Here is a 17,529-nt window from a genome sequence, read left to right on the forward strand (position 1 = left end):
GGCCACAGATGCTGGGCTTGATGATCCTTGGTCTGACAGCATGACGTTTCTTATATTAAGAAAACTGTATAGGAAACTGCAGGATTGTCACCCAGCTCCTAGACAAGGGCTATAACCCTCATAGGTGCTTTAGTAGGAAAAGTCTTGTCACTGTATGGAAATGGTGACAAAAATACACAAGCAGACAAACCCCTGGAAATTCTCATTGTATGCAATACCAAGAGAACAGCCTGATCTGTATCAAGTAAGCATGGCAGTCTGGGAAAGGTGAAATAGCTGAATGGCTTTTCATGAAACAAGGTAAAATGTTGAAATGAGTTCAAAGCAGACTAGGGTCCTGCATCAGCAGGAAAGGGGAAGTTTGTTACGTCACAGGATCAGTTTTGTCTAGTCTGTTCTCACAGGAGGTGTCTGTGTCCTATAGTAGTCCTTTCAGCCCTTCCTTTACATACAAACTTCAAAAATTTACTCGGGGAGAAAATTTGTATGGTTGTGGTTTTTACCCATAGCAGTTATTATGTACACTGAAGATTCAGGAGCCTTGTCATATTGCAGGTTTCTGATTTTCAGTTATAAGTGAACTTTCTATGCTGCTGCAGGAGCCTGGTAACGAGACAGAAGGGAGAGCAAAGAGAAGACTGAGCGGGGTTAAAGTTTTTAAATCAATAAAAAAGATAAATGTTGATCAGAAAAAAAGGGATTTGCATAGGGTGCACATGTCAATCAGTCTGCTGCCTAGTGTCCTGTCCATAGTGTCCACAGGCTCCCTAAACCAGCACATTAAACAAATACGGGGAGCAGCAAATATGCCAACCCCTAGTGCAATGACTACATCAGACTCTCCCACTGCCACAACCTTGTTTCTGAAATCTGGTATTGACAAGCTTCTGCCGCTATCACCATCTCCTCCTGGGAAAAATAAGGAAATGAAAATTGTACAAAGAGGGAAAGTGGAATGCAAAGGGAAGGATACGGGAGTCTAGAGTGCAAAGGGGGATAGAGGAGCAGAGATGGAGGCCCAGAAGCACAAAGCTTACTGTGATTCCGTTTGCTTTAGACCAGTTGTAACTGGTCTAAAGCAAACGTTATTTTGGGTGTAATGCATAAAGGGGTTAAGCGTAGCTTTTACCGTTTGCCTTAGCAGCTACCGACTAGCCAATGTAAATGTATTCAAATCAGCTCATTACTATTTAAATGAGCGGTCTGAGTGATGCACAGAAAGGATCGCCTGCCAGAGCATGCCAAATATTTGGACCTATCAGTGCAGCAGGGTCATTCTCGGCTGCTCCCCGTTTACCTTGTTTAGCTGACGCTACCTGATTCCATCCTCTTGTGCTATGGCAGGGGGGTTCCAGACTGGCACTGACCAGGAACACAGCACTCCTTCCTTCCAGCCTGACTTCAATGCTCCTTGGTCACCGCCACTGCTGCGCCCAGGACACAGCGAAAGGGTGCAACAGACGGGGTCCCCAGTGCCCTCCACAGCCTGCGGAGCAATCTAGCTGTCATTCCCCCACTGCCGATGTCTTAGTTGGAGGAGGTGACTGTTACACGACACAATCGTCTGTCTACAACCTTGATTGTGGTGTTCCCCAGGGCTCTGTTTTGGCACCACTCCTTGTCGGTATCTTCCTGAGCCAATGACAACCCTGATTCTCAAACTTGGAATATTAGCCTATTACTCTGCAGATGACATTTTGTTGATTCATTTCACGGTGTCCCTTTCCCCTGCCATCTCAAATGGGTTTGAAATTGATTGTTTCATAGTTAAGCAAAAATCGTCTACTCCTTAAACTAAAACTGTGGCTGCCTGGATTACTGGTCAGTCCAGTACTACTACTAGTAATCATTTCTATAGTGCTACTAGACGTACGCAGCACTGTACACATTATATGCAGGTATTTCCTCTGTCCATACCTGGGACAACGGAGGGTTAAGTGACTTGCCCAAGGTCACAAGGAGCTGCAGTGGGAATCAAACCCAGTTCCTCAAAGTCCACTGCACTAACCACTAGGCTACTCCTCCACTAGCAACATTCCATGTAGAATCTCAAATAGGGAAAGGGAAATGGGACTTGATATACTGTCTTTCTCTGGTTTTTGCAACTACATTCAATGCGGTTTACATAGTATATGTACAGGTACTTATTTGTAACTGGAGCAATGGAGGGTTAAGTGACTTGCCCAAGGTCACAAGGAGCTGCAGTGGGAATCAAACCCAGTTCCTCAAAGTCCACTGCACTAACCACTAGGCTACTCCTCCACTAGCAACATTCCATATAGAATCTCAAATAGTAGCAACGTTCCCTGTAGAATCTCAAATAGGGAAAGGGAACTGGGACTTGATATACTGCCTTTCTCTGGTTTTTGCAACTACATTCAATGCGGTTTACATAGTATATGTACAGGTACTTATTTGTAACTGGAGCAATGGAGGGTTAAGTGACTTGCCCAAGGTCACAAGGAGCTGCAGTGGGAATCAAACCCAGTTTACCAGGATCAAAGCCCACTGCACTAACCATTGGGTCACTCTTCCATCTCTACCACCAAGTCTTCATGGTTCTTCTCTTACCTTGACTTTTCATTTTAAATAACTTGGAGTAATACTAGATTAGGAAATAGGTATGAATCGCAGGGTTGCAGCCCTTATCAAAACCACCTTTTTTATACTGAGCCAATTCTGTGTGCACTGCGGCTTTCTTGTTTAAATTATTGTAACACAGTTTACTCTGGTCTCCCCTCAATCAGTTCTTGGCTGTTAGAGTTTTGGCACACAAAAGGAAGACACAATCTCCACAAAATGGATCCAAACCAGAAAAGAGGTAGAGATCCAACAAAATGTCCAAACCAAAGAGTGTGTAGGACTCAGCCTAATGGCCTACCTCAGGGGTCCAAAAATATATCTGTACCATCTATATGGCAAATGTTGTCCTGGTGTAATGATAAAAATTGGTTTCTAGGTAAAGCCTGCAGAAACCTGACTTCTACACGCACTTCATAATTAATTATTTTAGCCTGCCAAGTCTGTTACAGCCAGTGAATGCTGTACTCAGTTTAGCTCCAAGCTGCTGAACTACCAGTGTTCTTTGAAGTTTCTCATGGCTTTGCTGCATAGACTGGGAAATGTGAATTTGGTCTAGAGCTATGTGTTGCAGAATCCATCTCTATAATAGAGAGGAGCAGAGCACTGTCTTAATTTTAAAATTAATTCTAAATTTATATCCTGAATTTAGATGGGTCACATGATTAAAAGAAATTAAAACAAGTACATAATAAAAATACATCCTAACATTGTTTAAGATCAAATTGTATTTTGAAATCCTTTTCAAATGCACAACACAATAATACAGCAAATAAAATTATGTGAAACACTGATGAATGCTGAAAACGAAGCCTGTTCTTCCCATGCCCACCAGCAAAACAGAACATTCATAGTCCTGTAGCAGTTGCTTGAGCAGCTGTGTTTTTGGTTTCCTTCTAAATATGAGATAGATGGAGTCTATCTTAATTTTGGCTGGACTTGTGACATGACTCCAGAGATTGTCCATTCCCTTTTGGAAGGAAGTCTGATCTCCTAGGGCTGAAGGAACCTTGGGCTGGAGATAGGCAATGTTGACGACTGGAACTGATTAGACTGACCCGGGTTGAGTTCTGTTTCAGTAAAAGAGTTGGTCAACTTTTATGCTATCTAAATTTTGTCTGTTCTCCCATCACGTGCAGGTTCATCCAAATCCTAACCGTCCTCCCATGCTCCGACTGAAGGTTTACGAGTTTGCAGGACGGCTGGTTGGGAAATGTCTGTATGAGTCCTCTCTGGGTGGCGCATACAAGCAGCTAGTGCATGCTCGGTTTACACGCTCCTTCCTAGCTCAGATCATAGGACTGCGCATGCATTACAAGGTGAGTATGTGCCCTGTCATAGGCCTGATATTCCTTCAGTCAGGGCCGCCGAGAGAGGGGGACAGGGGGGACAAAATTCCTGGAGGCCCGCTGCCGCAGTCCCACCCGCCACCGGGCCCCTTCCACCCGAACCCCCGCCATCAGAAGTGCTGTCTTCTGACTCCGGCGTGCGCAGCCCACACAGACATGCTCCTCTCAGCTGATCTTCACTGTACTCTGCAGGGCTTCTGTGCATCTGAGTACAGCAAAGATCAGCTGAGAGGGGAAGGGGCCCGGTGGCGGAGGCGGGTGGGACTGTGTCGCCGGGCCCCCCTCAGAGGGGGCGGCAACAACCTGGGGGGTGGCAGTGGGGGCGGGGCTGGGGGCCCAGGGGCGGCCTTGTCCTGGGCCCGGCCCAGTCTCTCGGCGGCCCTGCCTTCAGTCATAGGCTTGTGCTTCAACTAGAGAGAGAGTTTTCCCTGATTGTGGGCTTGTATGTTCACTACAAGGAGAGAGCTTTCTTCAGTCGTAAGTCGTCCTGTGCACCTGTCAAACATCCAGCTTTGAGACGTGAATAAACAGTATGGGTGCCAGCGTGTGTGTGTTCTGTTATGATGGCAATTGAAGACTTGGCTCTCTACATAGGCAGTTCAGGAGAGTTAGGTTGACAGGAAATGACTGTCCAAGATGGGAAATATTTGATGACGATGATGTTGTCAGGTTAGTTGCATGTAGTTTGTTAATAAACAGCAAAAGGAGTCTGGGATCATCTGCTTCCAGTCTTTTTTGTATTTTGGGGTCATAAATCTAAATTTAAAAAGAAAAAACAGAGCGAGGTTAACATGATCACTATGTAGGAAGCATATACTGCTGCTCTCTGTGCTGTACCTTGCACAGAAAGAGACAGAAGCGTGTGTGTGTGTGTTTGTGAAAGGTTTGTAGTGTTGCTGCCCAAGCTGCACCTGTTCTGTTGTGAGTCTGTGTGTGTGTGTGAAGTTTGCAGTGCTGCTGCCCATCTTGAACCTTTTCTGTAGTGGGGCTGTGTGTATGTGTGTGTGTAGATTGCGCTGCTGTCATCTGTGCTGCAAGAGAAGAGCACAGCGAAGGTGACAAAATAGGTGATGCTTAACAGTTTTTATGTTTTTTGCGTGATTTTGCTCACATTAGTATAAAGAAGTGTGGATACACTCTTCTTTGAAGGATTCTTCAATTCAACATTTTCCAGGGACTCCTGAGGCAGGCCCGAGTGGCCGAAACACGATTCGTGTCACGTCCAGGTTTTAATAATAAACTCTTGCTGTGAACTTTTTCTGAGTCCAGTAGAAGTTTGTTGGGCATCATCTACTTTGTCACCTTCGCTGTGCTCTTCTCTTGGATTTCCCATTGTGGAGACTTGCTTTCTTCTGTGCTCATCGTCATCTGTGCTGCATCTGTTCTGTTGCATGTGTGTGAAGCCTGCACTGCTTTCATAACATGGTAACATTGTAAATGACGACAGATCTGTGTGGTCCATTCAGTCTACCCAGAGCTGCACCTGCTAATCCATAAGGTTAAACCCCTTTGTGCCCTAGTGTACAATTTCCTTGTGTCTTGACCATATCATTGTGGACTAAGTAACAATATAATTTATTTGTTCCTTGACATAAAGGACAAAATATTTTCCTATATATTTTCTTGAATTTCCTGCATTTATTTTATGTAAAAAAAAATTTTGAAAATAATAATTTAAAAAAAACCCCTTTGTGCCCTGTTTAAATTGCTAAGGTGTTCTAAGTTTCAAGATTACATTTACTTGATTAACTGCCTAGAGCCAGGCCATCAAAGCAATCTGAAAGAGGAAATAGAAATACAATATAATAATAATGAAGAAACTGAAGTTTCCTTTGATCCCGTCCTTTTTCTATATAGGGATTCTCTGTGTTTATCTCTGAATCCCATCACTCTTTTCATCCTGACAACCTCCCCTGGGAGGGCATTCCAGGAATCCACCACCCTCTCCATGAAAAAGTATTTCCTTGTATTACTCCCAAGTCTACTACCCTGCAGCCTCTAGTTCCACCACTGCCTCGTCCCTTGTGTGGAATGGAAACCCCGCCCAGCGCATCCCAGGATGCACTGGGCTGGGTGGTGCCATTTTGGAGGCGGCACTCATAGGAGGAGGAGGGACTAGGATCGTGTCCCTCCTCTATTCAAGATAGCAGGGGTTCAGGGGGGGGGGGGGGGAATTGGAGTCGGTCGCTGCTAGACCACCAGGGTATGGAGTGAAGTGTTAGGGGTGCTGGAGGTCCAGCGGGTCGTGGTTGGGGTGGTCCCTTGGAATGTTTGACAGGTCCGGGCTTTTGACAGGCACAATCCTCCTGCACTTCACCCCTATGATCAGAGCTAATAGTGTGCTTAAATTTGCGTTCTATTAGCTCTGATCATAGGGGCGGTATAGCCCCACGCTGTTTTGGTGCTAGAGCGCTGTTTGGAACAGCGCAGGGCTTCTGATCAACTGCTTATGAGGTAGCACCGACTCTAAGCTAACCTACCTTCTGCAGAAATGGAAATTGGCAGCTCATTTGTTAGTAGCAGCTTTGGCACAGTGGTGACTGCATCACAACATCCCTCTTTGTCTCTCTTTTTACCAACATCCCTTTCTTTCTCCTCTCCTCTGTTCTCTGCTCCCCCATTTCCCTCTTTCCCTGGCGCACATGTTCTGGAAGAATGGGGGTGGCAATTACTATTTCAGTACCTGCTTATTCATGGTGCCCCACACAGTCACACACCCCAAAAGCTTGCCTAAGCTGAGTCCTAAGTCGAGTGGCAGGACTGTGCTGGAAGTGAGACTGGACAGCCAGGGCTTAGTGGCTGAGCCAAGAGGGAAACCAAACTAAGAAACACATATAGTTTGGGGGCAGTGAACCTCTTACCCCCTTCCAAATTCCACCCATCTCTCCTGCTGCTTCCGTGCTATTTGTTTGGGTCGATACGCCTCACCCTGTGCTTGGAATAAACTCCCTGAGCCCATACGCCAAGCCCCCTCCCTACCCATCTTCAAATCCTTGCTCAAAGCCCACCTCTTCAATGTCGCTTTCGGCACCTGACCATTGTACCTCTATCCAGGAAATCTAGACTGCCTCAATCTTGATTGACTGCACTTTTTGTCCTTTAGATTGTAAGCTCCTTTGAGCAGGGACTGTCCTTCTTTGTTAATTGCACAGCGCTGCGCAACCCTGGTAGCGCTCTAGAAATGTTCAATAGTAGTAGTAGTAGTAGCTAGTCCAACAACACTGCCTCCCAAAATATGTAACGGGGAAATGACTGCTTTATTTTTATGAAAAAAGGGAGATGCTGTTCCTCTCTATTCTCCTTTCAATGTGAGATTCAATCATAGGTCTCTCCATTACAGAGTTGACAAAGAAAGCAATTTTAAGGTTATTTTTCAGACCATGGCATCAAATATTTACACAATACCCTCCAAATCCCCCATGTCCTTCCAGTAAAATAACATGTTAATTCTGGTGACTACAGGGCTGGAGGAGAAGAGCAAAATACAGCTGGGTCCTACCCTTGACCCTAAAGCAATCTTTACTAAAAACTTAAACAATTTTCCAACTTTTGTGTCTGAGTTTAACTTCAGTACGCTGTCTCTCATTTTTCTTGGTTTCCTCTCTGACCTCACATTCCTTCTTTTAAGGATTGTCTTCAGTCTTTCTCCCATGTTATCATCATTTCTCTTTCCTTCACTTGTGTTTGTCTCTCTACAGCTTCTCTCATCATCTCATATTCTTCTATTCTTACTCCCTCCTCCACTTTTTACCCCTTTTCTCACCTTCATGTCTCTTCTCTGCACCATGACCCCCCCCCCTTTCTCGTAGCCGCTCTTTTCCCAGTCCCACACAGCTATTCTTCATCTCTTTCAGCTCCTCTTCTCTCTGCAGCTTGTGTCCCCTCTGCCTGCTCTTCTTCCTCGCTCCCAAATCATGTCTCCTTCTACTAGCAACCTTCCCCCACACAGCTCATACCCTCATGCCATCTAACTGTTAAGTTTCACCCAGTTTTATGTGGTTTTACTGTTTATTGTTACGATATAAGCTGCATTGAACCATACATGTTTTGAATAATGCGGGATACAAAAAAAAAAGAAAAACGAAATGAAAAGTCTGTGGGGAGTTTGCACTGATGTTATCCAAGCTGTGTCTGCTCTGTTGTGAGGTGTGTGTATAAAGTTTGCTCTGTTGCTATCTATTGCAGGGCTGTGGTGGGGGGGGGGGGGGGGGAGATTACACTGTTGCTTGTGTGATGGGCAGTGGATGAGTAGAAATGTCTTCTTTTTTTTTTTTTCTTAAGACAGCGTGATGTGCCTTGGTAGGGTTACCATATGGCCGGGTTTTACTTCCATTGCTTTCAATGGAAAGCAATGGATGTAAAACCCGGCTGGCTCAATCCGTCCTCCTTTTTCTGGAGCCATATGGTAACCCTATGCCTTGGTAAAGTGTCACACATTGTCCCTTTCATGAAACTGTCTCCAGGGCAGCAGAGTTTGCAGACAACCTTAACAATATCTATTTCTCTGCCTTAAGTACTTTGAAACTGATGACCCGGAGTTCTACAAAACCAAAGTTTGCTTCATCCTGAACAATGATGTGAGTGAGATGGAGTTAGTTTTTGCGGAAGAGAAGTACAGCAAATTAGGACAGCTGGAAAAGGTGAGATGGACAAAAGGCCGCCTTGCTTTAAAAGTATAATTTGCTTGGAAACTTGAGTGAATTAATTAACTTATTTTCTGTTAGTTTTGTAACATTCTCTAAGAATAGTAAATCCATATTACAAATAAATTACAAACATATCATTCTTCATAAGCCTGAAAAAAACAAAACTGTTTTAGCCTTTTCCTGAAATCTGAATTATTATTCGCACAGCATAGCTCAGCATGGAGAGATTTGCATGGGCATGGCTGCTTTGAAAGCTCCGGGGTGTGTGCATTGTGCACTTTCTCTGGGAGGGTGGAGGAATGGTGTAATAGGGTGGGTTGTGGATGTGGCTGGGTGGGAAGGCAGTGGGCAGGGATGTTCTTGGAAGCATGGGATTGCGTGGAGGATGTTGCTGTGTGTGGGTGAGGAGGGGGGGAAATGGTTGGGGATGACTGCCTCAACTGAAGCATAATAGTGCTCCATGATCAAGCAGGATATGATCCTCACAAATGAATAATATCATCTGGTAGATCCCAGATTGGAGAAGTGTTTACAAGCTGACAAACTTTCTAGAGAGCTCAGCTGAGCCTGTGCAGAACCAACCATTCCATTGCAGTTCTAATCATTGCGTACCCACTCTTTCCAGAAATACAAGCACTAGGGGGCACGCAATAAAGCTACTAAGTAGTACATTTAAATTAAATTGGAGAAAATATATTTTCACTCAACGTGTAATTAAACTGGGATTCGTTGCCAGAGAATGTGTTTTGTGCCAGGTACTTGTGACTTGGCTTGGTCACTGTTTGGTAAACAGGATACTGGGCTAGATGGACCATTGGTTAGACCCAGTATGGCTACTCATGTTCTTATGGTAAAAAGCAGTTAGCTTAGCAGGGTTTAAAAAAGGTTTGACTAGTTTCTTTAAAGAAAATCCATAAACTTTAATTTAGAAATTTGATATACTGCCTTCGGAAAATCCATCAAGGTGGTTTATAATAAAACAAAATCAGATAGAAAAAGAAATACAATTTCCAGACCTACTTAATTGAGGTGTAAGGTCTTCCTACAGCTCGGACCTAAGGTCTTGGCTGTGGGAGGCACTTTTTTCCTAAAATTTCCCTGTGTCTGGTTACCTATGTGAATAATTCGTATATATGTTTTGATCTTATTCAGTTGAAAGGTTTCTTGTTAGCTAGAGGGGGAGCTACTGCTAAATAATTTTCTGTAAGCTGGTGTAATTTAGTATTAGGATTTATTGGTCTAGGCCTGTTATTGATTGTTGTGTTCCGGATAGTTTTTCCTTTTGTCTTAGTTACCTTTTGTTCCCAGAGATGTGAGCTAGTTGCTGTATTTATTAATGGTTTTCTGTTTGTTTTATGTATTTTTTTTTTATTTTCATTTGCTAAATGGTTGCTTTAATGTAATAATGCATAAACTTCAAATTTAAAAAAGGAAATACAATTATTAATAGAAAAGGGCAGGGAAGACAAAGTGAGGAGGACAAAAAGAAAGAAAAAAACGAGAAGGAAAAAAGAGACCAACGCGGATACTGTCCCCATATCTGCTCAGATGAGAGGCGAAGGGCAACGAAGAGCCATGAGCTTGTGAGAACAAATGAGAACCAATGATTTGAGATTTAATCTTTCCAGAGAATCTTCTAGATGAAATTCTGATGGAAGATAGTACCACAAAGTAGGGCCCATGATACTAAAAAGCTGGCAATGAATAGGCAAAAGATGAATATCATGATGTGAAGGAACTTGAAATAGTCCGTACTTTGAAGAACGCAAAGCCCTAGTAGGAAGAAAAGGAGCAAAGAAATTGCAATAAGTAGAATGGAAGCCCAGAAGACAGTTTTTTATGTACTAAAAACAGTTTTAAAAGTAACACGTAAACAGGTAACCAATGCTCTGAACAGAGTAAAGGTGTAACATGATCATATCACTTAGCATGGTTGAGCATTTGAACTGCAGAATTTTGCACTAACTGAAGTCGGCTGATATCATTTTGATTAAGGCCCAGAAACAAGGCATTACAGTAGTCTAAATTCAAAAGAACCAGTGAATGACTCAGAACACGTAAAGCAGAATCAGAAATCAGTGAACTGAATATAAAAGCAAGATTTGAGCACATGAGAAATGTGTGGGCAGAACGAATAGGTAATATCTAAATACCCACACAGTCTGTCTGAACGAGAGTAATAAGTCATTATTAAGAAGGACTTGAGAAAATTCACTGCTTATTTCTAGGATAAGCAGCATAAAATCTGTTTTAATCTTTTGGGATCTTGCCATGTACTTGTGACCTGGATTGGCCACAGTTGGAAAGAGGGATACTTGGCTAGATGGACCTTCAGTCTGTCCCAGTATGGTAACACTTATGTTCTTATTTTCCATTGGGAGCACCTGTAGCTATGGGGGCCAAGGTGGTCATATATAGTCATAAAAACCTAGAAAAATATAGGCAGATAAAGACCATATGGCCTATTCAGTCTTCCCATCTGTGCCATCTATTCTCCCTATCACTCCCTTAGAAGATCCTATGTACATGTCCCAAGCTTTCTTGAATACAGGTACAGTTTTCATCTCTACCACTTCCACGTGGTGGCCGTTCTATGAATTCACCACCTTTTCTGTGGAGAAGTATTTGCACAGGTTACTTCTGGGTCTGTCCCCTTTCACCTTCATCCTATTCCTCCTTGTTCCAGAGCTTCCTTTCAGTTGAAAGAAACTCGCCTTCTGCACATTTATGCCATATAGATATTTAAATGTCTCTATCCTATCTCCCCTCTTCCGCCTTTCTTCCAAAGTACCCATATTGAGATCTTTAGGTCTCTCATCATACGCTTTATGACAAAGACCACTGGCCAACTCCATCCTGTTTATATCTTTTGGAAGGTGCGTCTCCAGAATTGTACACAATATTCTAAATGAGGTCTCACCAAAGTATTATACAAGGGCATCATCACCTCCTTTTTCCAACTGGCCATTCCTCTCCCTATGCAGCCAAGCATCCTTCTAGGTTAAACCATCACCTTGTCTACCTGTTTGGCCACCTTAAGGTCATCATATATGATCACACCCTCTCCTCTTTCATGCACAAAAGTTCTTCACCCCCTAAACTGTACTGTTCCCTCAGGTTTTTGCAGCCCAGATGCATAACCCTGCATTTTTTAGCATTAAATCTAAGCTACTAAATTTCAAAACATAAGAGTTAGCCATACTTGGTCAGACCAGTAGTCATAAGTACATAAGTATTGCCACACTGGGACAGACCAAAGGTCCATCAAGCCCAGCATTCTGTTTCCAACAGTGGCCAATCCAGGTCACAAATACCTGGCAAGATCCTGAAAAAGTTCAGTACATTTTATGCTGCTTATCCCAGAAATAAGCAGCATATTTTCCCCAAGTCAGTTTAATAATGGTCTATGGACTTTTTCTTTAGGAAGCTGTCCAGTCCATTTTTAAACCCCGCTAAGCTAACCGCCTTTACCACATTCTCTGTTAACGAATTCCAGAGTTTAATTACACGTTGAGTGAAGAAAAGGTTTCTTTGATTCGTATTAAATTTACTATTTTGTAGCTTCATCGCATGCCCCCTAGTCCTAGTATTTTTTGAAAGAGTAAACAAATGATTCACGTCTACCCGTTCCGCTCCATTCATTATTTTATAGACCTGCAATCACTGCCCGACTGCCCGAATACAGGATGGGAAAAGGGAGGGAACGGATGTGAATTTGTTGAAAGGGACAGGACAGTAGAGAGTTTGGAGAAACAAAGCATTGAGAAAATGTAATGGGGCAGAGAGAAGGGAGTATGAGTGTGAGGTAGGCAGGTGTCATCAGGTGAATGGAGCTGCTGCTCTTGTTGTTTCTTTGAGAATGGTAGTTGCTATCCTGGGGCCCCTGAGCCCATCTTGCAGTGTCTTGGGACGGGGTTTGGAATCCTCCCAGCCTCAGAGAAACAACATGAGGGGCTTGGTTGCCCCAACATATCACTTTCCACTGAGAGGTGATATCATGAAGCTGTTGAGCTCCTCTTGTTATTTCTCTGGAGGACTGTGGACTGACTCCAAACCTTTGAGTCTAACTCTATTTTTCTACTATCTGACTGACTCCAGCTCTGACTCTTACTGATGTGTCATTGTTCATTTTTATTCAGATTGTAAGAACAACATACCAGTTTATATGGGAGTGAATTATAACCGTGTTTTGTTCTGAACACCATGTCCAATGATCTGTACATGTTAGATATGTTGTCAAGTTAGTTAACAATTTAATAATAAAATGTCCATTTCAAAATCTCTGCTGATCAGTGGTCGGGGGTACTCAGTTGAAATTTGTTAGACTTAGAGTGTACTTGGCTTGAAGAAGTTGGGATAACAGTGATCTAAAGTGCCTCATATTTTCGCACCGGTCTTGAATAAATGAATGAAATATCCTGCATGTGATGAGACTTCTATGACAGGAAGCTGAGAAATGTGCTTACCAGTGTGGACAAGAGTAATATGTCAGACTAAATGGGCTGGTAGGTCTTTTTTTGTCACACAGACTTAATCTTCAGCAGTTCTCCTGAGCATTGTCTCTTCCCCCCCCCCATTTCAGAAACTCTCTTTTTTTAAACATTGAATCTTTATTGAAGTTTTTAAAGATCAATATAACTAACATAGGTAACGTCAACCAAGAGATTCAAAAACAATCCAACATTCTATGTATATTCATTACCCTCCCCCAACTCTCCCTAACCCAGCCCTGCCATCATAAATCACATTTAAATCCTAAACACTTGGTGGATTCTTCAAAGTGCTTATCCAAATAACTCCCCCCAGCCCCCCCCCCCCCCCCCATCAAACCCTATCCCACCCCTTCAGCCTTCAAGAATTTAAGTAGCATTCAAGTGTAGATCAAGGTGAATCCATTCTTTATCCCATGAGGTATAATGCCCAAGTCTACGATCTGTCAAGTTATCCAAATCCCCAATAAGGGTTAACTTCATGCGCCAGCTAAGTGGGCCCCATCGCCTGCTTCCAATAAGCCACAGTAACACTTTTGGCAGCACGACGTTGCCACTTGGGACCCCTTCTATTACCCAACCCCAATAAACACCCTTTGGGGTCACATGGGAAGACAGTGTCCAAGTGCTGAGGTTATCCTCATTGTAACCCCTTGCCAAAACTCCTGAATCTTCCCACAGGACCACCAGATATGAGACCACATCTCCAGCAAAGATCTGGAACTGAAGGAAAAATAGCCTTTAACTTAAGAGGAGTGTAATACCACCTAGACAAAACTTTATAGGCATTCTTTTTAAGAAGCACATATATCGAAGGTTTTTTTTTTTTTTACTTTCAAACACACATCCTTCCACTTACACCCCAAGTCTCGTTCCCAGTGCTCCATATACGGATATTTATAAAACCCAGAACCCTGAATAAAACGTTATAAAATTGAGTTAGACCCCCTAACAATCCCCAGAGAGGCTCATAAATTCTCTAAACGTTCATTGTCATCTGGGTCAGCTCTTAACCATCCTTGTTGAGAAATGTAATGTAAGGAAAAATATCTGAGTGAGATCGATCATAAGTGTCCTGAAGCTCTACAAAAAATTGCATTTTTCCCACATCTAAAAAACATCCCGAAAACTAGTAAGACCCCATTTTGCCCATTCCCCAAAAATGGCTCTTCCAAAGCCTGCTGAGAAACCTGGCTCTAGCCGAATATGAGCAAAAGAAGAGGGACTATTTTTTTTTTTTGTTACATTTGTACCCCGCGCTTTCCCACTCATGGCAGGCTCAATGCGGCGGGCAATGGAGGGTTAAGTGACTTGCCCAGAGTCATAAGGAGCTGCCTGTGCCTGAAGTGGGAATCAAACTCAGTTCCTCAGTTCCCCAGGACCAAAGTCCACCACCCTAACCACTAGGCCACTACTCCACTAGGCCACTACTACAGCCCCGTAGCTTTTTCTTTAGAGAACCCAACAGTAAAAGTAGATGAGAAACAAATGGAGTAGTTGAGAGCTGCCTTTACATCTGGGGAGAGAGAGAGGTCCAAAGCGCCACCTCCAGTGTGTAACCCCGCACATTGCATTCTTCCATATTGGTGATTACCATATTCCCATCCCATATAAGTTTTAACTTGGCTGCCCAGTACTACTACTACTACTACTAATAATCATTTCTATAGTGCTACTAGACGTACACAGCACTGTACAGGTACTTTCTCTGTCCCTAGAGGACTCGCAGTCTAAGCTCTTTGTACCTGGGGCAATGCAGGGTTAAGTGACTTGCCCAAGGTCACAAGGAGCTGCAGTGGGAATTGAACCCAGGTTGCCAGGATCAAAGCCTGCTGCACTAACCATTAGGCTACTCCTCCAGTAATACCATAATACATTAGGCACCCCCCCCCCCCCCCCCATTTCAACAGCTCCCCACATAATCCTCCTTGCCAAGCGGGACACACGTCCTCCCCATATAAAACTTCAGATCTCAGCCTGGAACCAATATAGGGAGGGTTTGAAACAAGAACAATCGAGGCAGCAGATTAATTTTAAGCGCAGATCAGAAATTGTCTTATCTTAGTTTCTTTTCTTTTGTTTAAGATTGTAGAACTCATAACCAGCGGTGCCCAGGTCCCAGTAACCAATGAAAATAAGATCTTCTACCTTAATCTACTGGCCCAGTACCGCCTTGCCAGTCAGGTTCGGGAGGAGGTGGAACACTTCCTAAAAGGTACCTTTCTCTTGAAACACTAATGTATACCGGATTTGCTTGGAATCTCTCTTCAGTCTTCATTTCTTCTCTTTAAGGTCTAAATGATTTAGTCCCAGAAAACCTCCTCGCTATTTTTGATGAAAATGAGTTAGAGGTGAGTAACATCACCCATAAAATCTCTTGTCCCCTGAAATGTTAATTATAAACCTGGCACTTGGTTTTCTCTTCCTTCGTGGAGTTGTTGGAGTACAGAAGCCGCTATAGGAACATAGAATGATAGGATGGTGCAGACAGTGTGGAGGTGCTGGGTGGAAGTGACAGGTAGTATGGAGGTTTCAGGTATTGGGGAGGGTGCAGGTTACAGGTAGTGGGAAAGTGCTGGGTGGAGGTTACAGGTATTGTGGAGGTGCTGGGTGGGAGCTACAGATAGTGGGGAGCAGGGTTGCCAGGTGGAAAATTTTTTTCCAGCCCGATCGAGCCCAAAAAACAGCCCAAAACCCGCCCAAACACAAACCCCGCCCCTGACACCCCCCCCCCCCGCGTCATCACGCCCGCCCCCGCCATCATCAACCCCGCCCCCGCTGTCACCGGCCCCGCCTCCCACGTCACCGGCCCCGCCTCCCCGTCATCGGCCCCGCCTCCCACGTCATCGGCCCCGCCTCCCACGTCATCGGCCCCGCCTCTCACGTCATCGGCCCCGCCTCCTACGTCATCGGCCCCGCCTCCCACGTCACTAACCCCGCCCAAAACGTCATTAACCCCACCCAAAAACGTCACTAACCCCGCCCCCCCGCGGCCGAAAAAACCGCACTGAAGGCCAAAAACAGCCCAAAAAACCGCAACCCGCCGCGGGCAAAAATTTCCCGCGGCGGGTCGCGGAAAACCGCCCAATTGGGCGGTAAAACCGCCCACCTGGCAACACTGGTGGGGAGGTGCTGGGTGAAGGTTACAGGTAGCAGGGAGGTGCTGGGTGGAGATTGGTCACATCTGGGAAAGCATTGGGAGCGGCTATAGAAAAATTCCAAACTCCTTCAAAAACATCCTAGTATGAGCCACACACAAAGCATAGCAGAAAACAGCTTTTTTCAGTCAACAGTTCGCATAGAACGTGTCATACATGCGGTACGTTTCTCAAAAAGTTACTGATTTTACTTTTGATACTTAACAAGGAGCACTTTTTTCCTAATCAAGAACAAGAATCAAAACAGTATTTTTCTTTTCTTTATAACTAGTAAAAAAGCCCCGTTTCTGATGCAAATGAAACGGGGGCTAGCAAGGTTTTCTTCTGTGTGCATGTGGGAGGGTGTGTGTCCCTGCCCTCTGCCCTCTCTCCCTTCCCCTGTGCTGTCTGTCTCCTCCCCCCTCGGAGTCGAGTCCTTCAGTGTTAAGTTTCTTGCTGTGCTGTGTTTGTGTTACAGAGATAGTGGGAGCTTCTGCCCTCTCTCCCCTCCCCCCTCTGAGTCCTTCACTGTTACAGAGAGAGCGATTTGATTTCCTGCTTTGCTGTGTTTTCCTTCACTGTTTGTGTTACAGAGAGAGCGAGGGCGGGGCAGACACTCATGGGGAAACCGGATATCTCTCCCCCTTCACACTTCCGGCTGGAGGCTTCATTTAGAACGTTGGTGGTGCCTTTTATTTATAGAGATTATATTTTTATAAGCATCCTTAATTAAGAAATAGAATCCTTTTCTCAACAAATAGTAGACAGTCAGTCCTCTAGCAATAGAGTAAGAACATACGAATAGCCATACTGGGTCAGACCAGTGGCCATCTAGCCCAGTATCCTGTTTCCAACAGTGGTCAAGCCAAATCACAAGTACCTGGCAGAATCCAAATATTAACAGCATTCCATGCTACCAATCCCAGGACAAGCAGTGGTTTCCCCATGTCTGTCTCAATTGCAGACTATGGACTTTTCCTCCAGGAATTTGTCGAAAACTTTTTAAAATCCAGATACGCTAACTGCTGTTACCGCATAGGGCTGCACGTTAATTGCAGTTAATGCCACAATGAATGTGTTATAGAGTCTCATAAAAACAAAAGCTTTTCCCATAAAGTAGCCAACCCAGGTCACAAGATCCCATAACAGTAGAAAACATTTTTTTTATTTTTATTTTAGTTACATTTGTACCCCGCACTTTCCCACTCATGGCAGGCTCAATGCGGCTTACATATACAGGTACTCATTTGTACCTGGGGCAATAGAGGGTTAAGTGACTTGCCCAGAGTCACAAGGAGCTGTGCCTTAAGTGGGAATCGAACTCAGT

At 44.1% G+C, this 17,529-nt stretch overlaps 1 protein-coding gene across 6 annotated transcripts in view; it reads left to right on the top strand.

Annotated features, from left to right (window-relative positions):
• Positions 1 to 17,529, top strand: part of AREL1 (apoptosis resistant E3 ubiquitin protein ligase 1) — a 158,358-nt gene that overhangs the window by 121,493 nt on the left and 19,336 nt on the right. For all 6 annotated transcript variants that reach the window (XM_030213862.1, XM_030213865.1, XM_030213867.1 and 3 more), the window contains 4 exons: positions 3,720 to 3,899; positions 8,444 to 8,569; positions 15,151 to 15,280; positions 15,358 to 15,416. In XM_030213862.1, coding sequence (XP_030069722.1) covers positions 3,720 to 3,899; positions 8,444 to 8,569; positions 15,151 to 15,280; positions 15,358 to 15,416 — 495 coding nt within the window. The remainder of the gene's footprint in view (positions 1 to 3,719; positions 3,900 to 8,443; positions 8,570 to 15,150; positions 15,281 to 15,357; positions 15,417 to 17,529) is intronic.

This window comes from Microcaecilia unicolor, chromosome 9, assembly GCF_901765095.1.
Source record: "Microcaecilia unicolor chromosome 9, aMicUni1.1, whole genome shotgun sequence".
Taxonomy (NCBI): Eukaryota; Metazoa; Chordata; class Amphibia; order Gymnophiona; family Siphonopidae; genus Microcaecilia; species Microcaecilia unicolor.